Source organism: Podarcis bocagei (genome assembly GCF_964188305.1).
Source record: "Podarcis bocagei genome assembly, chromosome: 5".
Classification (NCBI taxonomy): domain Eukaryota; kingdom Metazoa; phylum Chordata; class Lepidosauria; order Squamata; family Lacertidae; genus Podarcis; species Podarcis bocagei.
Window position 1 is genome coordinate 96,003,149 of NC_138129.1, and position 18,648 is coordinate 96,021,796.

Sequence of the window (18,648 nt, forward strand, 5' to 3'; positions counted from 1 at the left end):
AAATAGTTACTTTCTCTAGGTCTCTTAAACAGATTAAATAGATGTCAATCCTGATTCGAAACACCAGCAAAGGGAATTTACTTAAATAATTTTCAGGTTGATAATTCAGGGTTTTCAAAAACAGTTGAGCTGAGTGTCATTTGTGCCATAAAAAAGTACCAGGTTGTGACTTGAAAGCTGTTTTAAATAGACGAAGTATTCATTTACTCTGCTCTGTGCCAAAACTCAGATTTGCCATACTCTATAACAAGGAAGCGTTCCCTTCCCATTCAGGGATGAAAAACAACTCTGTAATAGTTCTTTATTTAATGAACATGGTTTTTCATTGATTTTCGCTGCCATTTGTGAACTCATTAAGTACCTGGGCTCAAGAGTAGCTCTTTTATCTGCAATGGTTACACTTTCCTGTGAGGAAATGAAATCATCTTCATATGAAACAATGCTAGCTGGGGGACTCATGACTGGAAGGAAAGGTTCCCGAGTTGGTGGTGCTTGCTCTGACCACTGCTCAATTCCTGCAAGAGGTGCAAAAGAAAGTAATCTGTATTTCAGAAGCATGCCAAATAATCTTGCTGACAGAGATCCAAAGCCCATTAAGAGCAGCTCTGGAAAATTTCCTTTATATGCAACAACTTTCAATTATAATCTGAAGACAGTTAAGTGATTTCATAGTAAAGAAGTAGTTGCCAAAATTTTCAAAAAGGACTGGAAACTTCTTGCTTATCAGCAAATACTGGTATCAGCAAAAAAAAACCCAACACAAAATCCGAGCTACAGGTTTATAACATACCGTATTTTTTGTACCATAACACTCACTTTTTTCCTCCTAGAAAGTAAGGGGAAATGTCTGTGCGTGTTATGGAGTGAATGCCTACGGATGGTGGGGGGATCTGCTGCAGTCGTGAGCAGAGGATCCATGGTTCCCCTTCCTTCCCTCCTCCGTGGCTTGCTTTGAAACAGCAAAGCGGGAGAAGAGCCGCTGAGTGGGGAGGGACAGAGAGCCTGCCTGCTTTAAAGGAGCAAAGCGGGAGAGGAGAGGAGCCTTCTCCCCTTAAACCCCTCTTCTGCATTATTAACAGCATCCTTCTCCACCCACCCCACGCGTGCTCCTTGTCCCTTGAGTGCTTTTCCTTCCCTCCCCACTTAAAACGTGGTTACAAAGCACGGAGCCACATGGATCCTCAGGATTTTTGCACTGGGTCACCCCAAATTCACCATCAGATCACATAGCATGTCCATGGCTACAGCTTGCACCAAAAAAATCATGCACCCACTATTGCCTGGGGCTGCAGTGGTGCAAAAACGTGGTTACAAAGCATGGATCCACATGGATCCTCAGGATTTTTGCATTGGGCTACTCCAAACTCACTGTCAGATCACATGTCTGTGGCCACAGCATGAACCACAAAAATCATACACCCGCTGTTTCGTTTAGAATATTTTTTTTCTTGTTTTCCTCCTCTAAAAACTATGTGCGTGTTATGGTTGGGTGCGTGTTATCGAGCAAAAAATACGGTAACTTAAAGAGCTCAGGATTTCAGCTATCATGGAAGTGCAGTCATTTTGACAATTACACCAACAAAACACCAGAGGCAGCAATAAGTCTCTCATTGCCTTACCTTTCCCACACTGCTGGTAATGTTTTGTAAAGACGTTGATGGCACTATGGGGACTCCCCCTTATCAGTTCTTCCCAAGTACTCCTTATATGTCTAAAAATGAGTAAACACTTCTCTGCCTCCTTCTGAACTTCTTTTATGGGCTCACAGCCAGCTATATCTGCAGCACAGAATTCTTTTTCCTTTAACACTTCCACAGTCTTCAAAGTTGGATGCTCACGCCTTTCTCTTTCCTCCTCAGATGCAAGACCATCACTGATTGGCCCCTCACTTATTGACTCTATGCTACCATCACGCGGAGCTACAACTTTACTTTCAGCCCCTGGGGAGCATGCTTGTTTTTTGGACAGATCTCCTAGCATTCCTTCAGCTCTGTAGTTACCTGGAAGGCTGATAGCTGCAGCCCGAGGGGCGAGGGTCTCTGGGAGCCTTTTAAACTCACCAAGGTTTCCAACACCAGGAAGGTTATCATCAAAACTTGCATGTGGGGTGCAAGCACCCAACATCTTCTGCAGCCTGGCTGAAAAGACATCACTTTCTTCCACAGGGGGGCTGCTGGCCTTTGCCCAACGGCCATCGCCCTGATCTCCTTGCAACAAGTCACGCTCAGAATTCCACACCTCACCATAGTTAATGCTGGCCCCGGCTAACTTCTTGGCTTCGCTTTCAATTCGGCTCGACAAAGAGGCTGCTGTTGCCTTCAGGGCTTCAATGCGGTTCAGTTTACTTTTATACTGATTAATGGTAGGCTGTACAGCAGATGCCATAAATGGCTGAGATGCCAAAGGCATGGATCCCACAGCTGCACTGTAACTCCTTCTGCTTGATAATACAGAGTCAAAGTCGTTTTGCAAGACATGGGTGTGATCTAGGGCCAAAAGCTGGGAGACAAATCCTCCAGTCAAGACCATTGAAGGTTGTTGGGAAGAAAGCTGGGCTTCTGAAGTCAGCCTATCTGGCTGAATCCATAAAGGGTTATTCCTATAAACAAAAAAGTTGAATTCTCATAAACTTGGAATAATGAAGACTGAACAATGTTTGACTATTAAATGTGCACATATGTTAACGTATTGGAAATCATTTTTAAAACTAGACTTCTTAGTCCAGATTAGATTTTCCCCGATCCTCCCATACACAATGTGGGAGCAGTGTAAAGGTGTAAAATTTGAAGCTGTGGGGTCGGGGACGTGTTTTTTCCAGGGCGTGAGATTTGGAAAGAGATGTTTTTTTGGGGAAAGGAACATAAAAAGCATTGTGCATAAAATGGTTCATCATAAATTTATATCTGCTATATTAAAAGTACAGATTATTCAGATAATAATTACAAACTGATTAAAGTTTTGTTGCAAATGGAATACAAGCTGCTGAACTGTAAGGAACCTAGCATTCAAGTTTCCCAGATCCTGCACCAAGAGGACTGAAATCTATTAACATTTTCTAAAAAACCAGAGGCCTTTTTACTAGGAATAACAGGAGAAGAAGTGCCAGAGAATTTAAAGAGACTACTTATGTATGCTACTACAGCGGCCAGATTGCTACTTGCCCAGAAGTGGAAGGAAGAAAACGTCCCAACAAAGGAAGAATGGATAACTAAGATGACGGACTATGCCAAAATGGCAAAATTGACCATGAAGATCAGGCACCAAGATGAGAAAAAAATTAACCAAGAATGGAAAAAAAATATAGATTACTTTAAAGAACACTGTAAATGTGTTAAAACATTAGCAGGATTGATGTAACATTTATGAAGTAACAATAGAATTAGGACTGGAAAACGACGCTGAAAGTAATTGGAGAAATATGATTATATGCAAGGAGAAGAAAAGGGGAAAAATTGGAAACCAGGGGTGGGTGTAAGTGGGTGGGTGTAAGTCAAACAATGCCATTTGGATTAGGTATGTGTGTATAAAGTTGTCATACTTAAAAATTGAAAAATATATTTGAAATATATGTTTTTTTAAAAGCAAGTGAACTGAAATGTACAACACCTTTCAACTCAGCAAATTTCCATAACTCAACTTGTTTTTCAAAATAATTTCTCTTGATTTTCTAGTCACAGAGGAGGAAAAAGATACTAACAGGAACCCCAGCCCCTGGAAATCTGCCCAGTCACCACTTGGGCTTCTGAAGTTTCAGTAGGCATTGCCCATAAGCTTTCAAGAATACTGTTGTAACAATAAGGGCATTTTGTATTAAGGAAAGTTCTTTATCCCAAAATATTTATGTATTTTTATGCAGTGTCATAGAATCCCATCACACACAGAGATGGTTGCTTTTTCAACCTGTATTTCACGCAGGGACATGTCATTCTTATAATGCGGAATCTTACAAAATCTAAAGTGCTGGATTTTAAAATGTCACTTATGTTTGCAGGAAAAGTCCTCCAATCTTGCTGCTGCTTACACAGGGCGTATTGCTAAGTCATCTTAAGACCATTTCCTACTATACTGTACCTAGTTTATAAGGTGTTAACAGTGACTTCTTACAAAAAATAGTGTTTAATGTTCTATTCAAATACTTACAAGTTGCCTTAAAGATAGTCCTGTTTTCTTACCTAATAAGAGGAGGAGGAGCAGCTTCAGAGAGAGACATATCGCTACTGGAAGATGCACTGGGTGGGCGCTCCTGCGCTTTGTTTTCTTTATCAGATTCTCCAGACGGCTGATATCCAGGTTTGGCCTGGGAAGAAAAACGGAGATATTTTTGAAACATGAAATTCTGTTAGAATTAATCAAGATAAAAAAAGTTAAAACATGTGAGAAGTCCCAAGTGACCAAGCAAACAGCTGACATTTGTTTTCTGCACTAGACAAAAGTAACAACATATTAGCCATATTAGCTGGTCCTTTGGCAAGAACACCTTATATTTAAGTCAGTATTTTTCCTACTTCTGCAAACGATGGGGTTCTCCCGAGGCTGCCAATAAATCCCTTGGTGGGGTGTGGATGTTGTAATTTTGGCTACATGTGACTGGCAAGCAGTGATTCAAGATCACTATTAGAATATAAAGGTAAAGGGACCCCTGACCATTAGGTCCAGTCGTGACCGACTCTGGGGTTGCGGCGCTCATCTCGCTTTACTGGCCAAGGGAGCCGGCGTACAGCTTCCAGGTCATGTGGCGAACCAGAGCAGCACACGGAAATGCCGTTTACCTTCCCGCTGGAGCGGTACCTACTTATCTACTTGCACTTTGACGTACGTTCGAACTGCTAGGTTGGCAGGAGCAGGGACCGAGCAACGGGAGCTCACTCCATCACAGGGGTTCGAATTGCCGACCTTCTGATCGGCAAGTCCTAGGCTCTGTGGTTTAACCCACAGCGCCACCCGCATCCCTTTATTAGAATATATGATGGCTTTAATCCTAACTACGGCAAAAAAGAAAAAAGAAAAGAAAAAGGAAGGTCTCACAAGGGGACACCAAAACACTCCTTTCCAAAAAGCCTTCCTGGGCAGTCAGGAGACCCTCCTGAACAAAGTGGGATACAGCAGGACAGGAGGCTGGTGTGGGAAGAAGGGAAATTGTGCCAAATCAGGCACAACTGGATGCCGAGGTGACATTTAAAAGTCTACACCCTTCACAGGAGCTGCCACACACACATTACATAATCTGCCCCTTGGTGCGCCTGAGCTTCCTGCCTTCCCCTCATCAATGCTTCTTCAGAATACGAGCTGGGTAGTTAAATTGATCAACATGCTGCCCAACGTCTGGATTCTTACTCTATGCCATGACAAATGCTGTGAGCTATAGCTGCAGCCATTTTTACCTCTGGGCATGTTTCTTGCTCCTACCAGAGCTCCACACTGCAGGCACAAACAAAACCTCAGTTTGAGCATTATTTGGCATGTGCAAACCTAATGCCTATCTTTTACTGCTGCTAATACTTTACAAATCTTTTCTTTAAAAAAATGACATTGATACAAACTTTCAAACTGCAAGAAAAAACCCAAGCAAATCTTGCAAAATAGCTATCCCTGTACCTCCTGTCCAGGGACCAGGGGCTCCTCCAGTAAGGTTTGCTCCAGAAACAGTTTTGAGTATGTTTCTTGTAGTTGTTTGGTGGCTAATTCAGGAGCCAATGTTTCCTTGGTCTTATTAGCAAAAGCTTCTTTCTGTTTCTTGTAAAGTTCTTGAAGTCTTTTGTTCTTTTGTTCTGTTGCCACTTTCTGCGCTTTCTTCTCTTCATTTTGCCTCTTTTTCCTTTCCTCTTTTTGTCTAGCAATATACTGGCGAACTTCATCTGTATCATAATAGCGTTTCTTAGAAGTGACTTGAGGCTCTTCATTGGCAGAAAGCTTATCTGGCTTTCTTTTGGTTGGACTATGGCTCCTAATAAATGCAAAAGGTGGTGATTTTTGATCCTGTCTTCCTTCATCCCTCATTTGTTCTGCACCCTGAGATACAGAGTCCAGCTGCAGGTCATCAAGCATTCCACGGATCTCCATGGGCAAGAAGTCCTTGTTTACATGGTCTTCTCTCCGTTTTGAATCGGGAAGAGTCGATTCTTTTTTCTTCGTGTTATTCTCCACTCTGACTTTACTTTGTGATCTTTCAGAATTTTTTGATCGGGTTTCTATGGTCACATCCAACTTGAAATTAGTGTCTGTCTTTTCACTGTGGAAAACTGGGGTGGGGATAGGGGGACAAAAGTAGTGTTAGACACTCTCCACTTGTAAGGCAAGGTGGATCTATTTATTTGACCTCTCACGCGGCAGCTTTTTGTTAAGTGTTAAAAGCCTGTCCACTTAAGCACTTTAGAAAGGCAAGAAACCATGAGACATTCTAGCAAGTGCTACAAGAAACGAGCTGCAAAAACCTGAACACATCAAAAACAGAAATAGGCTGCATTTGGTTGACGCTGGACTTCAGCTCATGCTAGCAGAATTACTCCTTCCTCTCTTTTATCCTGCACCTCCCTGTCTGCTCTGTAGTGCCCAAACCTTCTGGAGCAGTTTTGGAAAGTTCTGCAGCAGAAAAGGGGAACGCCTCGCCAGGGTCAAATGTTCCACTTGTGAATGGACACTGTCAAATTTCATCCTGTACTGAAGCCAGAATGCAATGCATATTTTGCCAAGTGGCCTACTGTCTTTGATGTTCTTCTCAGATTTTCACTAGAAAGGGGCATACTGATGAGACACTGTGTGAACATGGTTCCTTATAGAACACATACAAGCAAACACAAACACACACACACCAAGTAGTAGTAGCTTCTACAAATTAATTCTAATCTGGAAGCTTGGCCCTGTATCTATGCACAGCATCTCAAGATCCTTTGGGTAAATATGTTGGATCAGAGTTTATTCACTGATAAAGAATTACAGCAACTTCTGCAGTGAAAAACCCCCACTTAGGTTAATTTAATCTGTCACCAAGCACCGGGGCCAAGATTATAAGAGTTTCCAATATTAGTTTACTTATTTAATAGGCATATATAGTCAACCTGCCAAAATGTGGTCCCAGGGCAGGTAATATGCAGCTCAATACAATTAAACCATGCAAAAAGATGCATCTTGACCCAATGTTGAAATGTATATAATGACAAGGCTAGAAACCATTCAAAGGAGAAGGCATTCCACAATCTGGGGTCCACCACAGAAAAGTCCCTCTTATGCACCAGCACCCCATGGACGTCCTTGTATATGCTGCATAAAACAAGTTCCACACAGATTTTCAGCATTTTAGAGTAAAATTGGCTGAATCAAGCATTGAAGGGCATTTATATTATAAAAAAACTTCAGCTGTGGCAATTTTTTAAAGGCAAATCTGAAGACTTCTGATAAAGTGTATAGAAGCTGGATCAGCAGTCAGAAATCTCAACAGTTCTTGTGGGAAGAGACATTGACAGTGGAATGCCAAGAAGGGATTAATGGCTGAGACGGTATACAACAGCAACTCAATAATACCGAGGAGCTCAAGTCACAGCCAAGGAAGGTGAAAATTAAACTGATTGGATTTGAGCAATGCAATATCATTTAAGCCCCAATATCTCATGTAAGAGAGTAGTTATTTTTATCTCTTTGATAGTCCCTTGGGTAGGAGGTAAACAAGGCTATTTAATTCTAGTGGCTCATAGGCCATTTCAATTATTGAAAATGAAATAAACAACTTGAAACCAGATGGGTCCCAAGTCCATTGTTCTGCTTCAATCACAGTAACACATGACTTGTTGCAAACAAGCTATCTCATCCGATACTGGACAGGGAAGTTACCAAACTGTCACTATTCTAACATTCAAGTTGTCAAAGATGCTGGGGTATTACCATCTGCCCTTCCTAACTATTCTACAGTTCTAGCAGAAGAGGAAAAGTAAATAGACAGTGACAACAAAGGTGTCAGCTAGGAGAGAAAACAAGATTCTTCAAGATAGCCAAACCAGAACCAATTTCCAAGGTAATGGTTGAGTTAAGAGCTACAGTGGTGTCACCCAAAGCCTCAGGAGATCTCAGAAAACTAAATATATGGTGGAAAGCTCCTCAGACCAGAGATGGGGAATCTGTGGTCCTCCACTTATGTTAGACTATACTCGTCCTGACCATTGACAATGATGCCTGAGACTGATGGAGCTGCCATTCAACAACACCTGGAGAGTCACAGGTTCCCCGCCCCTAACGCAGACAACGCAAATGTGCACTATTGCTTCCTTTTCCAGTTGACAGTTCTTCGTCAAATGCATAATGTCCTTTCTACAGCACAGCAAGAGCAAGTCAGATAAGGGAGCGGTCTTTGTCGCGCTTGATGACCCCAGTGCAAATCAGGGGTGGCCATTATTTGCAAAACCTCAGCATCCCATTCCCAAACATGCACTCCCAAATGTAGCCAAACCCAACAGTTACAAGCAGCGATTTGAACCCTGCTTTCGGCAGGGATCGGCTGCACTTGGGAGCTCAAGAGCGGAACCAGTTCCAGCGGGGCTTGTGTTTGGCACCAAATTTGAAAGGCCACAAATGCCAGGGAACCACTGACAGCATGACTGCTGCTCCGCAGCCATATTATTATCTGCCCCATACCTGGTACACAAAGCTTAGCTTACCAGATTTAGTGGACTTATCCTTGCCAGCTCCGTCAATGGATAATGGCTGTTGGTCCTGCTGCCCTACTTTAGGTGCTGGACCCAGTATCTTCTTCGCAAGTCTCAGTCCCTCCCGCCAGGATGATGTACATATTACACTGGTACTACCTAAAACAAAGAACCAAGAAGGACATACAGAGTAATTTTCCAGTGCTTCATTAGCAATATAAACTTCAGGACACCGCAAAGATTGCAAAAAAGGTGTAGCACCAGTGGTGGAGGGCGGTGTCTGGATCAAAAGAAGAAAAAACTGAACAATGTTTAAAGAGTGCAAGCCAAAGCTTGTGTTTAAAAGCTAACTTGAATTGACCTGGTTTGGAATCGGGACTTGAAAGTTGGGCCACTTTCTGGATTTTGCGCACTGGTCTGGTTGCTTTTTTCCCCTTGGCTTTTCCAGCAGGTGTCTCTTTCACAGTCAAATTGTCTTCTGAAAAACAGTGTGAGAGAATCATTGCCACAACTAAAAGAACACACAAAGACATCAGAACTGTAGCAGCTTGCCTTCTTAGCTAGTCTCTAGCCTATCAGAATTTAAATACACAACATCAGGCTTTCAAGCTAGACTTCATAGTCTTTCATTCTTGTTTTTTCTTTGATCTAAGAAGTCTGGGAAGTAGGGCTATAAGTTTTTGTTAATTTACAGGTTAATTATGTAGGATGTGTAGTTGTTCTTTGCTTTCCATGTGGCTATTAATAAGATGTTTTGTGCTTTTATACTGTAAACCATTCTGTGATCCTTTGAAGGATGGTATAGCTATGTAAATAATAAATAATAATAATAATAATAATAATAATAATAATAATAATAATAATAATAATAATGTTTCCTACTTACCTGCTAATTGCAGTTCTAAGTCAGGACCTAACTCTCTACTGAGATTAATAAATTCCTCTTCACGCCACACCTTTCCATCAGGTGTACGGATCTTGGCTTCTGATGGATTGAATCCTAACAAAAGTAGTATACCTATATTTAGCTGACTTTGCCTTAAAACAATCGGTTAACATAAAGGTGACCAATGCATAATGCGGACATAATTTATCTGTTTTAAACATCTAATACATTTGTTACTAGAAATAAAGAAACTCGGATTCCAAATCCATGTTGCATAAAATAGATTAAACGAGAAATTTCTGTACAGAATTATTACGTAACAGAAAAATAAGATACATTCCTGCAAAAATAAAAAAAGTTGCAATGAGGGAGCAAGTACACTTCAGAATAGTTTATACACGACTGACTGATGCCTACAGAACCGCTAAAATGCAAAGACTGTACTGTGTGGCTGCTGTGCATGTACAGCCAGTGGTTTCCTACAAGCTGTATCAGAAAAATCTCTTGTGCGACAGTGACAGGCGGCAGCTGTGATAGTTAGCACCAATGACAAGGAAACTAACGAAATAAAAGCAATTAATCCCTACAGTTAGTCACAATCCAATGTTTGTGAATTTAACTCTAAACGTATACAGTGCATCTGAACAAAAACATCTTCATGAAAGGAAATGCAGGTAAAGTTTGGAAGGTAATAAATAATAAGAATTTGAACAATCCTTTGTCTTTAATGTCTTCCTATCTAAGGCAGGGTGCACCTATCCCAGAGTTGCAACAGAAACCACGTTCTTGGTTTCGCAAACCAAATAAATATATTTCTTCTCACACAGATTCAATTTACAAGCTATGTACCTTTATATGAAGGAGCAGGAGGTGCAGCTGCAACTTTTCGGACTTTCGGAGTTACAGCTGCAGCAGGTATAGGATGGTCATCGTATCCCAGATGATTTCCTCTGCTGCTCAGCTCTTCTGGGCGCCCCAATTGCTTCCTAATCCGTTCCTTCAGTTTTTCCAGTTTAGCCTCACGCCGATGCTGCTTTAAAATATCTAATCTGTGTGCACTGGATGAACTGGTAGAAGAAGCTGAGGGTTCTGCCAGCTGCAATTCTTTAAGGTCAGCATCCTGGGTTGTGGTACTCTGAGAAGTTTTACTATATTCATCTCTAGATTTCTCAGCCTTTCCCTCCTCTGATACAGATTTGAAGAAAACCTCAGAATTTTGTAAGGCATCAATTGCTGGTCGGTCATTTAAATATCTGACAACAGTTTCATCGGCAAAAGATGGGCTTTGGAAATCTCTGCTGTGCAAATCTGATTCACTTTTTTCAAAGGTAAAATGTTTCATTTTTTCAGTCTTATTCCCCGCTTCTTTACGCTTTAAACATCTAGCCTCCGGTTGGTAAGATGTTTTATAAGGTGGGGACCATGGAGGGCCCCTAAAAGAAGTGAACATAAAAAAACCTGAGAATCAGCTCTAAAAACATATATTAAATACAAAACAAAAGATCTAACAAGACTTTTGCAAGTAGAATCACTATTACAGTGCAAGTATCCAATTAACAAATTATTCTTATTTTTGTTGAATTTCTTATAATGCAGTTCTGAAGGTAAAACAACAGAATGTGCAAGAAATTTAGGTTCCTCTTCATAATCTTTTTTTCCTGCAAGCTGCCTGGGCTCTACGCCTCTCCATCAAGCATCAACTGAAACCAGAATGTTTCCCAGTGTACAAGATTGCTGCTCTCTACGGCTAGACAAATACTTTCATGCTTAAGTAGTGCTGAGCCTCAGCAGTCTACAACTGCACACTGAACATTAACAGTACAGTGGGGGGTATATATATTTTTTTTCCTGCATGGAAGGCTTAGGCAGTGAGGGACTGGAACCAGATTTTTGTGTGTGTGTGTCTCACGTTATGCATCTGAAAACCCAAACTTCAGTCCTTTTTCCAGGGCGGTTTAGGTTTTAGAGATTCTGCTCCTTCATAGCTCAGAATTATTCAAAACTAGAGGTGGTGGTTTTCCTTCAATACTAATTAATCTCCCCTGCACCATGAATTTTCTCTATGAAGTGAGGAAGAGCCCTCAAAATCTTTGTTGTATCCTGGATACAGGAGAGGGAATACAGTGGTGCCCCGCAAGACGAATGCCTCGCAAGACGGAAAACTCGCTAGACGAAAGAGTTTTCCGTTTTGGAGGTGCTTCGCAAGACGGATTTCCTATGGGCTTGCTTCGCAAGACGAAAATGTCTTGCGAGTTCCTGCGGGTTTTTTCCCCTCCCCCCCTTTTTCTAAGCTGCTAAGCCGCTTATCAGCTGATCCGATAAGCCGATAAGCCACTAAAAGCCACTAATAGCGCTAATCCGTCAATGGGCTTGCTTCGCAAGACGAAAAAACCGCTAGACGAAGAGAATCACAGAACGGATTCTTTTCATCTTGCGAGGCACCACTGTACAAGCACTCCTAACAGTCTACTCTAACAGACAACACAGTTAGTAAGCCAATTCCCTTCCCCCCCACTCCATTCCCTCACCCCTCATCTAACTGACATCTTCAACAGTCTGTGCAACGTCCAGCTCACAAAAGCCTGCTTGGATTGAAAGTTGGGATAGGAAGTTAATAAATATTCATTCCTTAAAAAACTGTGCTGATGGTTTGATTCCATGAGTTAGCAAACTTTCCTCTTATTTCATACTGACCTGAAAGAAGCCACAAGGGGTTCATGAAATTCAACATGTCCATTTTTTCCAACATTGCTATCCAAAGTGGTGGTACGAAGGGGGCAGCGAAGGGACCTCTCCTTCTGGCTGGAAGACCTGGAAGCTGAAGAAGAAACCAGGGGGGGGGGAGTTGCTCACTTAGCACTCAGGAGTACATTAAATAATTCCTCAGTCTCTCTAGAATGTAGTTTCAAGCGCTCGGAAAAAAATGGAAAGGAACTGGAGTAAAGTAACAAACTTATTTTAAAACTTTGTAAAATATATTAAAAGCCTGCATTTCGGGGGTTGCCTGTATTTCAAAAGAACACTTAAAGGACAGCTTGGTGAACTCACTTCCTAGTCAACAGATAAAATTAAACAATAATGTCCACGTCCATGTCCCCCGTCCCCCCGCTGTAAAGTTTATGAGCAAGAATTTTTACAGATTTTATGCTATTTGTCTAAATGGTAGCAGAACATCCATCATTCCCAGAGGGAAGAGGGAATCATATTACATGGATTACATTGTATTATTTTAAAATTAGCTTTAGCTTCCAATCTCAAAGTATTTTCAATGAGGCCTTCTACTGAACATCCATCTTCCCTAGCCTCAATGCTGAGGCAAAGGGAAATAACTAAAAATGAATTGTGTGGGGAAGCAGCCACAGCCCTGTGAGCCATTTACTGAAAGGCCTTAACTATTGTGCCAATGAACTACTTATGAGATCTGGTTCCAAGCAGGGAAAAGACCAGCACCTGCTGTTCTTTCTGCATACCTTCCAGCTCTGCCTTTCTCAAAGTCCTATGGTACACTCCCCAAGGTATGATGATGATAATGATTTATTAAATTTATATACCACCCTTCATCAAAAGACCACATTATGTAATACAGTGGTGCCCCGCAAGACGAATGCCTCGCAAGATGGAAAACTCGCTAGACGAAAGAGTTTTCCGTTTTGGAGGTGCTTCGCAAAACGAATCTCCTATGGGCTTGCTTTGCAAGACGAAAATGTCTTGCGAGTTCCTGCGGGTTCCCCCCCTTTTTCTAAGCCGCTAAGCCGCTTATCAGCTGATCCGATAAGCTGATAAGCCGCTAAAAGGTGCTAATAGCGCTAATCTGTCAATGGGCTTGCTTCGCAAGACGAAAAAACTGCTAGACGAAGAGAATCACAGAACGGATTCTTTTCGTCTTGCGAGGCACCACTGTAATAGTAAAAAAAAAAAAGGGGGCAATTACCCCCACACACATGAGTATAAAATGCCATAAATTGATTAACAGCTGAAGGTCAGGTTGAAGAGTAAAGTTTTCACCTGGCCCCTAAAGATATGTAACACTGCTGCCAGACGAGCCTCCCTGGGGACAGAATTCTATGAATGGGGAATCACTGCAGAAAAGGCCTGTTCTTATGTTTCCCCCCTTCAGAACTTGCCTGGAGGAGGCACATGAAGAAGAGCCACAGATGATGATCACAGGATCTAGGTCAGTTTATATGGGGAAAGGTGGTCCTTGAAGCATTGAGGTCCTAAGCCACAGAAGGCTTTATAGGTTAAACTAGCCCTTTGAATTGGGACCGGAAATTAGTTGGCAGCCAGTGAAGGGCCAGGACTGTCATTATATGCTCACGCTGCCTTGCCCCAGTGAGCAACTGACCACTGATTTCTGCAGCAGCTGAAGTTTTCAAACCATCCTCACAGGCAGCCCCACATAAAACACATTGCATTCATCTAATCTAAAGACTGCCAGAGTGTAGACAACAGAAGTTAAGCTGTCCAGACAGGGGGACAGCTGAGCCACCAGCCAAAACTGTTGGAAGGCACGCTGTTCCACCAAGGCCACCTGAGCCTCAAGTGACAGGAATGGATCCAGAAGAACGCCCAAGCTAAGTACCCGCTCCTTCAGATGGAGTGTAACTCCATCAAGAGCAGACCATCTCCCATCCATCTGGTCTAGGGAACAACCCACTAACAGAGCTTCAGTCTTATCGGGACTGAGCTTCAGTTTATTGGCTTTCATCCAGTCCATTACCAAGGTAATACTCATCCAGCTGATGAATAAAGATATGAGACAGACTCCAGCCAAACGACTTCAACCATCTAACACAAATGCTCAAATGGACCTTAGTTTTACATAGAATCTGATGTCAGAATGGAAAAGCTGTGATCACCAATCTATTATGACAACGCAGACACTATTGCCAAGATACTCTGCCTTTAACATTCCAAGCATACTATTACCAAGGCTACATGTGTGCTGATAATGTCATAACAGAGGCATATTTCAAGATTTTGGGCTAAAGAATAAGTTGTTATTTTATAGATGTAAAAGCCATCTTGGATGATTTAACTGGAAAGATAGGATTTAACAAGCTGTTAAATAAATAAAAAGTCCAATGGACACAGACACACAAAAACTGAGGCAAGAGGTGCAGAACACCATAGTAACATTGCACTACATTTTAATAACCAAGAGATAGTTACATAGATCAGCAATCCCCAACCTGAGCAAAACAGAAGTTTGTTTAGTGTTAAAGCATGCCAAAATTGTGGCAGAAAATAAAATGCTGTGCTATTACAAGTTTTGAGAAAGAACACACCTGGTTAATGAGTACGAAAAACTGCCCCAAATGATATCTTTATTTTTGTTCTTTATGGTACTTTTAAGCATCAGTCAACAATGGTAGTGCCCAAACAAAAATTTAAGAAAAAGTACTTCCTAGAAGAGGTAGCTTCTTATTGCAGGAGTTGAGAGCACCTACCATTTACCATTATATATCACAGAAGGTTTGCCTCCTGTGCCAAATCTTTTAGTCTTCCAATTTGCCAAAGGTATGTTGTGTCAGATGGGCATCCCAAACTGGAGTGTGAACCAACTACAAGCTTATTTGTGGAATGACTCTTCTACTCAAATACATACCTTTCCGACTTATTTTCCTGGTAGTACTTGCGGGTGGCTTCTTGCTGTCCATGACAGGCTCCAACACAGCTGTGCTGTTAGGAGCTACTTCCAATTTGTTCTCAATGTGTTGCAACTAAGATGTTGATATATAAGAAATATGTGTATTAGAAATTAAATATTTAGATCACTTCTCACATCCACAAAAAAGCAGAGAAGCCAAAGCTGTACAGATTGGATAGATTTATAAAAGGCTGAAATGCCTACCAATCAAAGTAGAATGGAGTTCAGTTTGTAACTTTGTACAATCATTAGTCTCATCTAATGTGGAGCCCATGTTAGATTATGAAGTTGAGTTCAAAGTAGGTTTCATTGAAGACATAAGTGGCATTTTCCAAAGATGAATAAGACAAATATATTTTAATATTTGCCTATGTTGAAATATATGCACTAGGAATTAAACTTGTACAGTAGTTTTAGACTCTAGTCTAGATGAAGTACGTACAGGACAGCACATTGCTTAGAGGATCCTGTTCATCTGGCTGCTCAACTTGGAGGAGGGGGGAAAGGCTAAATAGTCCACCTTTTAAAAACAATTTCAGGGACTGCAAGAGTGGTTTACACTGCTGCAGCTAATGCAAAGCCGTCTTTCTTTCTTTCCATTGTGTTTTTCTTTATTTGCAATATATATCAATGATAAGCAGTGATTCATACAGAGCAAGCACACACACACACACACACACACACACACACACTACTTCCACCTCACAGATGAACCATACGTCTATATAATTACGTTTAACTTTTAACCCATTTTGGTTTTTAAACAAAACTGTCATTCCACAAATCGCCATGACTTCCTGGAGGCATATAGCCATGTTCTACTGATGTTGCATAGGTACTAAAACTATGCCAAGATGATTGAAAGGTGGTGATTTTCTTGTTTGTTTGACTCTCTCAGCCATGAGTTGTCAGTTTGTCCATTACGTCCCAAAGTTGTGAGATCCAGATCTCAAACAGGTCTGAATTTAGAGTCTTTCAATGCTTTGCAATATTATAACCGTGCAGCAGTTGTCAGGTGAGTAATAAGATCTTTGTGGGAAATTTGTTGAGCAGTTTCTGAATAATATGGTGATAGTGCTATTTTAGGATCCAAAAGCATATCCTGTTTAGTGATAAGGCCTGCTTCATGATATATATTTTTCCAAAAGAAAAAAAAAATGGGGCATTCCCACCACATGCGGATGAATGAGCCAGTGCTATTTTTCTAGCAAAAGAGGTGCTGGAACTCACTATGAACGCCTCCGTTCTTCTCTTATAATGGCAATGGCACCCACCTGAGTGGTGCTGGAACTTAGTTCCAGTGAGTTCTGACTGAAAAAAGTCTTGTGTGTGATATTATATTTGGCTTATCATTTCATGGTATATGTTACCTGTAATTTACAAAAGTTGGGATTCGAGGCAAATTTTCTATAACACAGTGATCTGGCTCAGATAATGATTATTGCAGACCTTCTGCCTGCACATTTCAAAATGTGGTTTCATATCCTGGTCTACTACGGTTAACTACAGACCTCTTTGTTTGATTGCTTGCACTGCAAATCAAAGAGAAATGGGACCATGCATGCAGGCAAAAGGCATATTCACTTCTTTGGCTTCTTACGTATGTGACTATCCAAATGCGGCTTATATTGCTGAAAGGGGGGCGGGAATATGCATCGTCCACAACCACCTACCAGTTCCAAGTCAAACACAAAAATTCTCAATTTTCATTTAATATGTTTAGAACTATGGAAAACTGGTGCATACACTATTATTTTCACAGGCCTTTTCCTCTTTCACTGCTAAAATAATACTTACTGTTGCATTAGTCTGTGAAAAAGCATCCCGTGCTCTGGTTAAGACTGCACAAAGAAATGAAAGCAAGTTTGTTAGTTTCATGATAGCTTCAATGCAGTGTTAGAAACTGAAATATGAAAGCTAGGAGCTAAATGGCACCTTAAGCCTAGGTTACGGGTGCAACAATGGAATGTCTAGGCACACTTTTTTATACAGTGGTACCTCGGGTTAAGAACTTAATTCGTTCTGGAGGTCTGTTCTTAACCTGAAACTGTTCTTAACCTGAAGCACCACTTTAGCTAATGGGGCCTCCTGCTGCTGCCGCATTGCCGGAGCACGATTTCTGTTCTCATCCTGAAGCAAAGTTCTTAACCCGAGGTACTATTTCTGGGTTAGTGGAGTCTGTAACCTGAAGCGTCTGTAACCTGAAGCGCATGTAACCCGAGGTACCACTGTAACAAGAATACAAAGCTGAAAATGAATGAACTGCAGCTAAAATATTATGTTCATTTTTCACAAGCTCTAGTCCTTCCCCTGCCCACCCCCCTAATATTCTCAAGAGGGCCTCTTCTCCGGTCTTCAGAGAGTAGCTGGAAGTGTGGGGGGGCCTCTTTTCTTTCTACTCTGCAGTTTTTTAACCTGACATCTTAGGCACAGTACTGCGCCCAGAGCTCAGAAACTGCTCAGGCTAATGAAATTCCCTGTCGCAAAATGCGCCTAGGACAATGTGAGTTTCGAACACTGCTTCAATGGCAAATATTTTGCATGCTTCAATAATATTTTAAAATGAGTATAACTCAGTTATAGTAGGATTTTTTTGCTTGCATCAATAATTGCTTGACATTATCGTTCTCTCCCTTTGGGAGAGAGAAACATTCAGAAGCTCATCCTTTACCTTTTAATTTATGTGATTATATTTTTTGTAACTTATTGCAGTGATACCAATTACATAGGCTAACTGCACAAAAATTAGATAACATGTGAAGAAGCAGTCCTTCAAACTCAAACTGCAGTAGCACTAGCTTAGTAAGAGAGATGCTAAGAAAAAGGACTTAATTGGGTAGTCAAAATAATTTGCTTCTGCTATCTTTTTATACCTATGATTCCTTTACTTTGAACAGCTTATTTTCAACTAGTTGTAGGACATATGCAAACAGCTTTAAGAGGATTTTTAGTCAGAGAAAATGCAGCTTCCCTTAAAAGCTGTGACAATTGTGGTTTCAACACTCTTTAATGCAATTTTTATTGCAAAGTTTTAAAGTGGCAACCTGAATGTGTATTAACAGAAGCTGGGAGTAAAGAAAGAAAGCCAACATCATCTGACCACTTTCCCAGAAACAGTATTTCAAAGCAGATCTAGAAGCCTTTATGTCTTGCATGGCAAACTGCACAAACACAGGCACACGCTGCCAAAATTTAAGAGACAGTCTGGCAAAACTGCTTTCAGACTTAGGCAACAAAATAAATCCGAACCTTTGACGGGGATTCGACTCCTGAAGGACCTTGGATTTTGTAAAGGCACATCATTCAACTCGTTCCTCCACATCGTGTCAATTCACCTAAAACACAAACAACTATTCACTAAGAAATCAAAGAAAACAAAATCACAAGTGCATACAAAGGGTAAAGTGAACACCATGCGCAACTAATGGTTTTTTCATCATCCTGGAAAAAGTGACAAGTGGGATGCTGCCTCAGGGTTC

General features: G+C 41.2%; 1 protein-coding gene and 1 long non-coding RNA gene across 12 annotated transcripts in view; one reads left to right on the forward strand and one right to left on the reverse strand.

Moving 5' to 3' along the window:
* The window catches only part of LOC308587194, a 196,957-nt gene that overhangs the window by 137,454 nt on the left and 40,855 nt on the right, over positions 1–18,648 (forward strand). The window lies entirely within an intron of this gene.
* CEP350 (centrosomal protein 350) overlaps positions 1–18,648 on the reverse strand; it is a 64,490-nt gene that overhangs the window by 34,893 nt on the left and 10,949 nt on the right. For 7 of the 11 annotated variants that reach the window (XM_081194248.1, XM_081194250.1, XM_081194251.1 and 4 more), the window contains exons 2-13: positions 18,419–18,504; positions 16,967–17,010; positions 15,128–15,242; positions 12,214–12,337; positions 10,369–10,952; positions 9,520–9,633; positions 8,995–9,111; positions 8,646–8,792; positions 5,596–6,239; positions 4,173–4,297; positions 1,620–2,599; positions 362–515 (exon numbers count right to left, since the gene is read on the reverse strand). In XM_081194248.1, the coding sequence (XP_081050374.1) occupies positions 362–515; positions 1,620–2,599; positions 4,173–4,297; positions 5,596–6,239; positions 8,646–8,792; positions 8,995–9,111; positions 9,520–9,633; positions 10,369–10,952; positions 12,214–12,337; positions 15,128–15,242; positions 16,967–17,010; positions 18,419–18,491 (3,221 nt within the window). In that variant the 5' untranslated portion in view covers positions 18,492–18,504. The remainder of the gene's footprint in view (positions 1–361; positions 516–1,619; positions 2,600–4,172; positions 4,298–5,595; positions 6,240–8,645; positions 8,793–8,994; positions 9,112–9,519; positions 9,634–10,368; positions 10,953–12,213; positions 12,338–15,127; positions 15,243–16,966; positions 17,011–18,418; positions 18,505–18,648) is intronic. The other 4 variants (XM_081194253.1, XM_081194252.1, XM_081194247.1 and 1 more) reach the window with 3 other exon arrangements.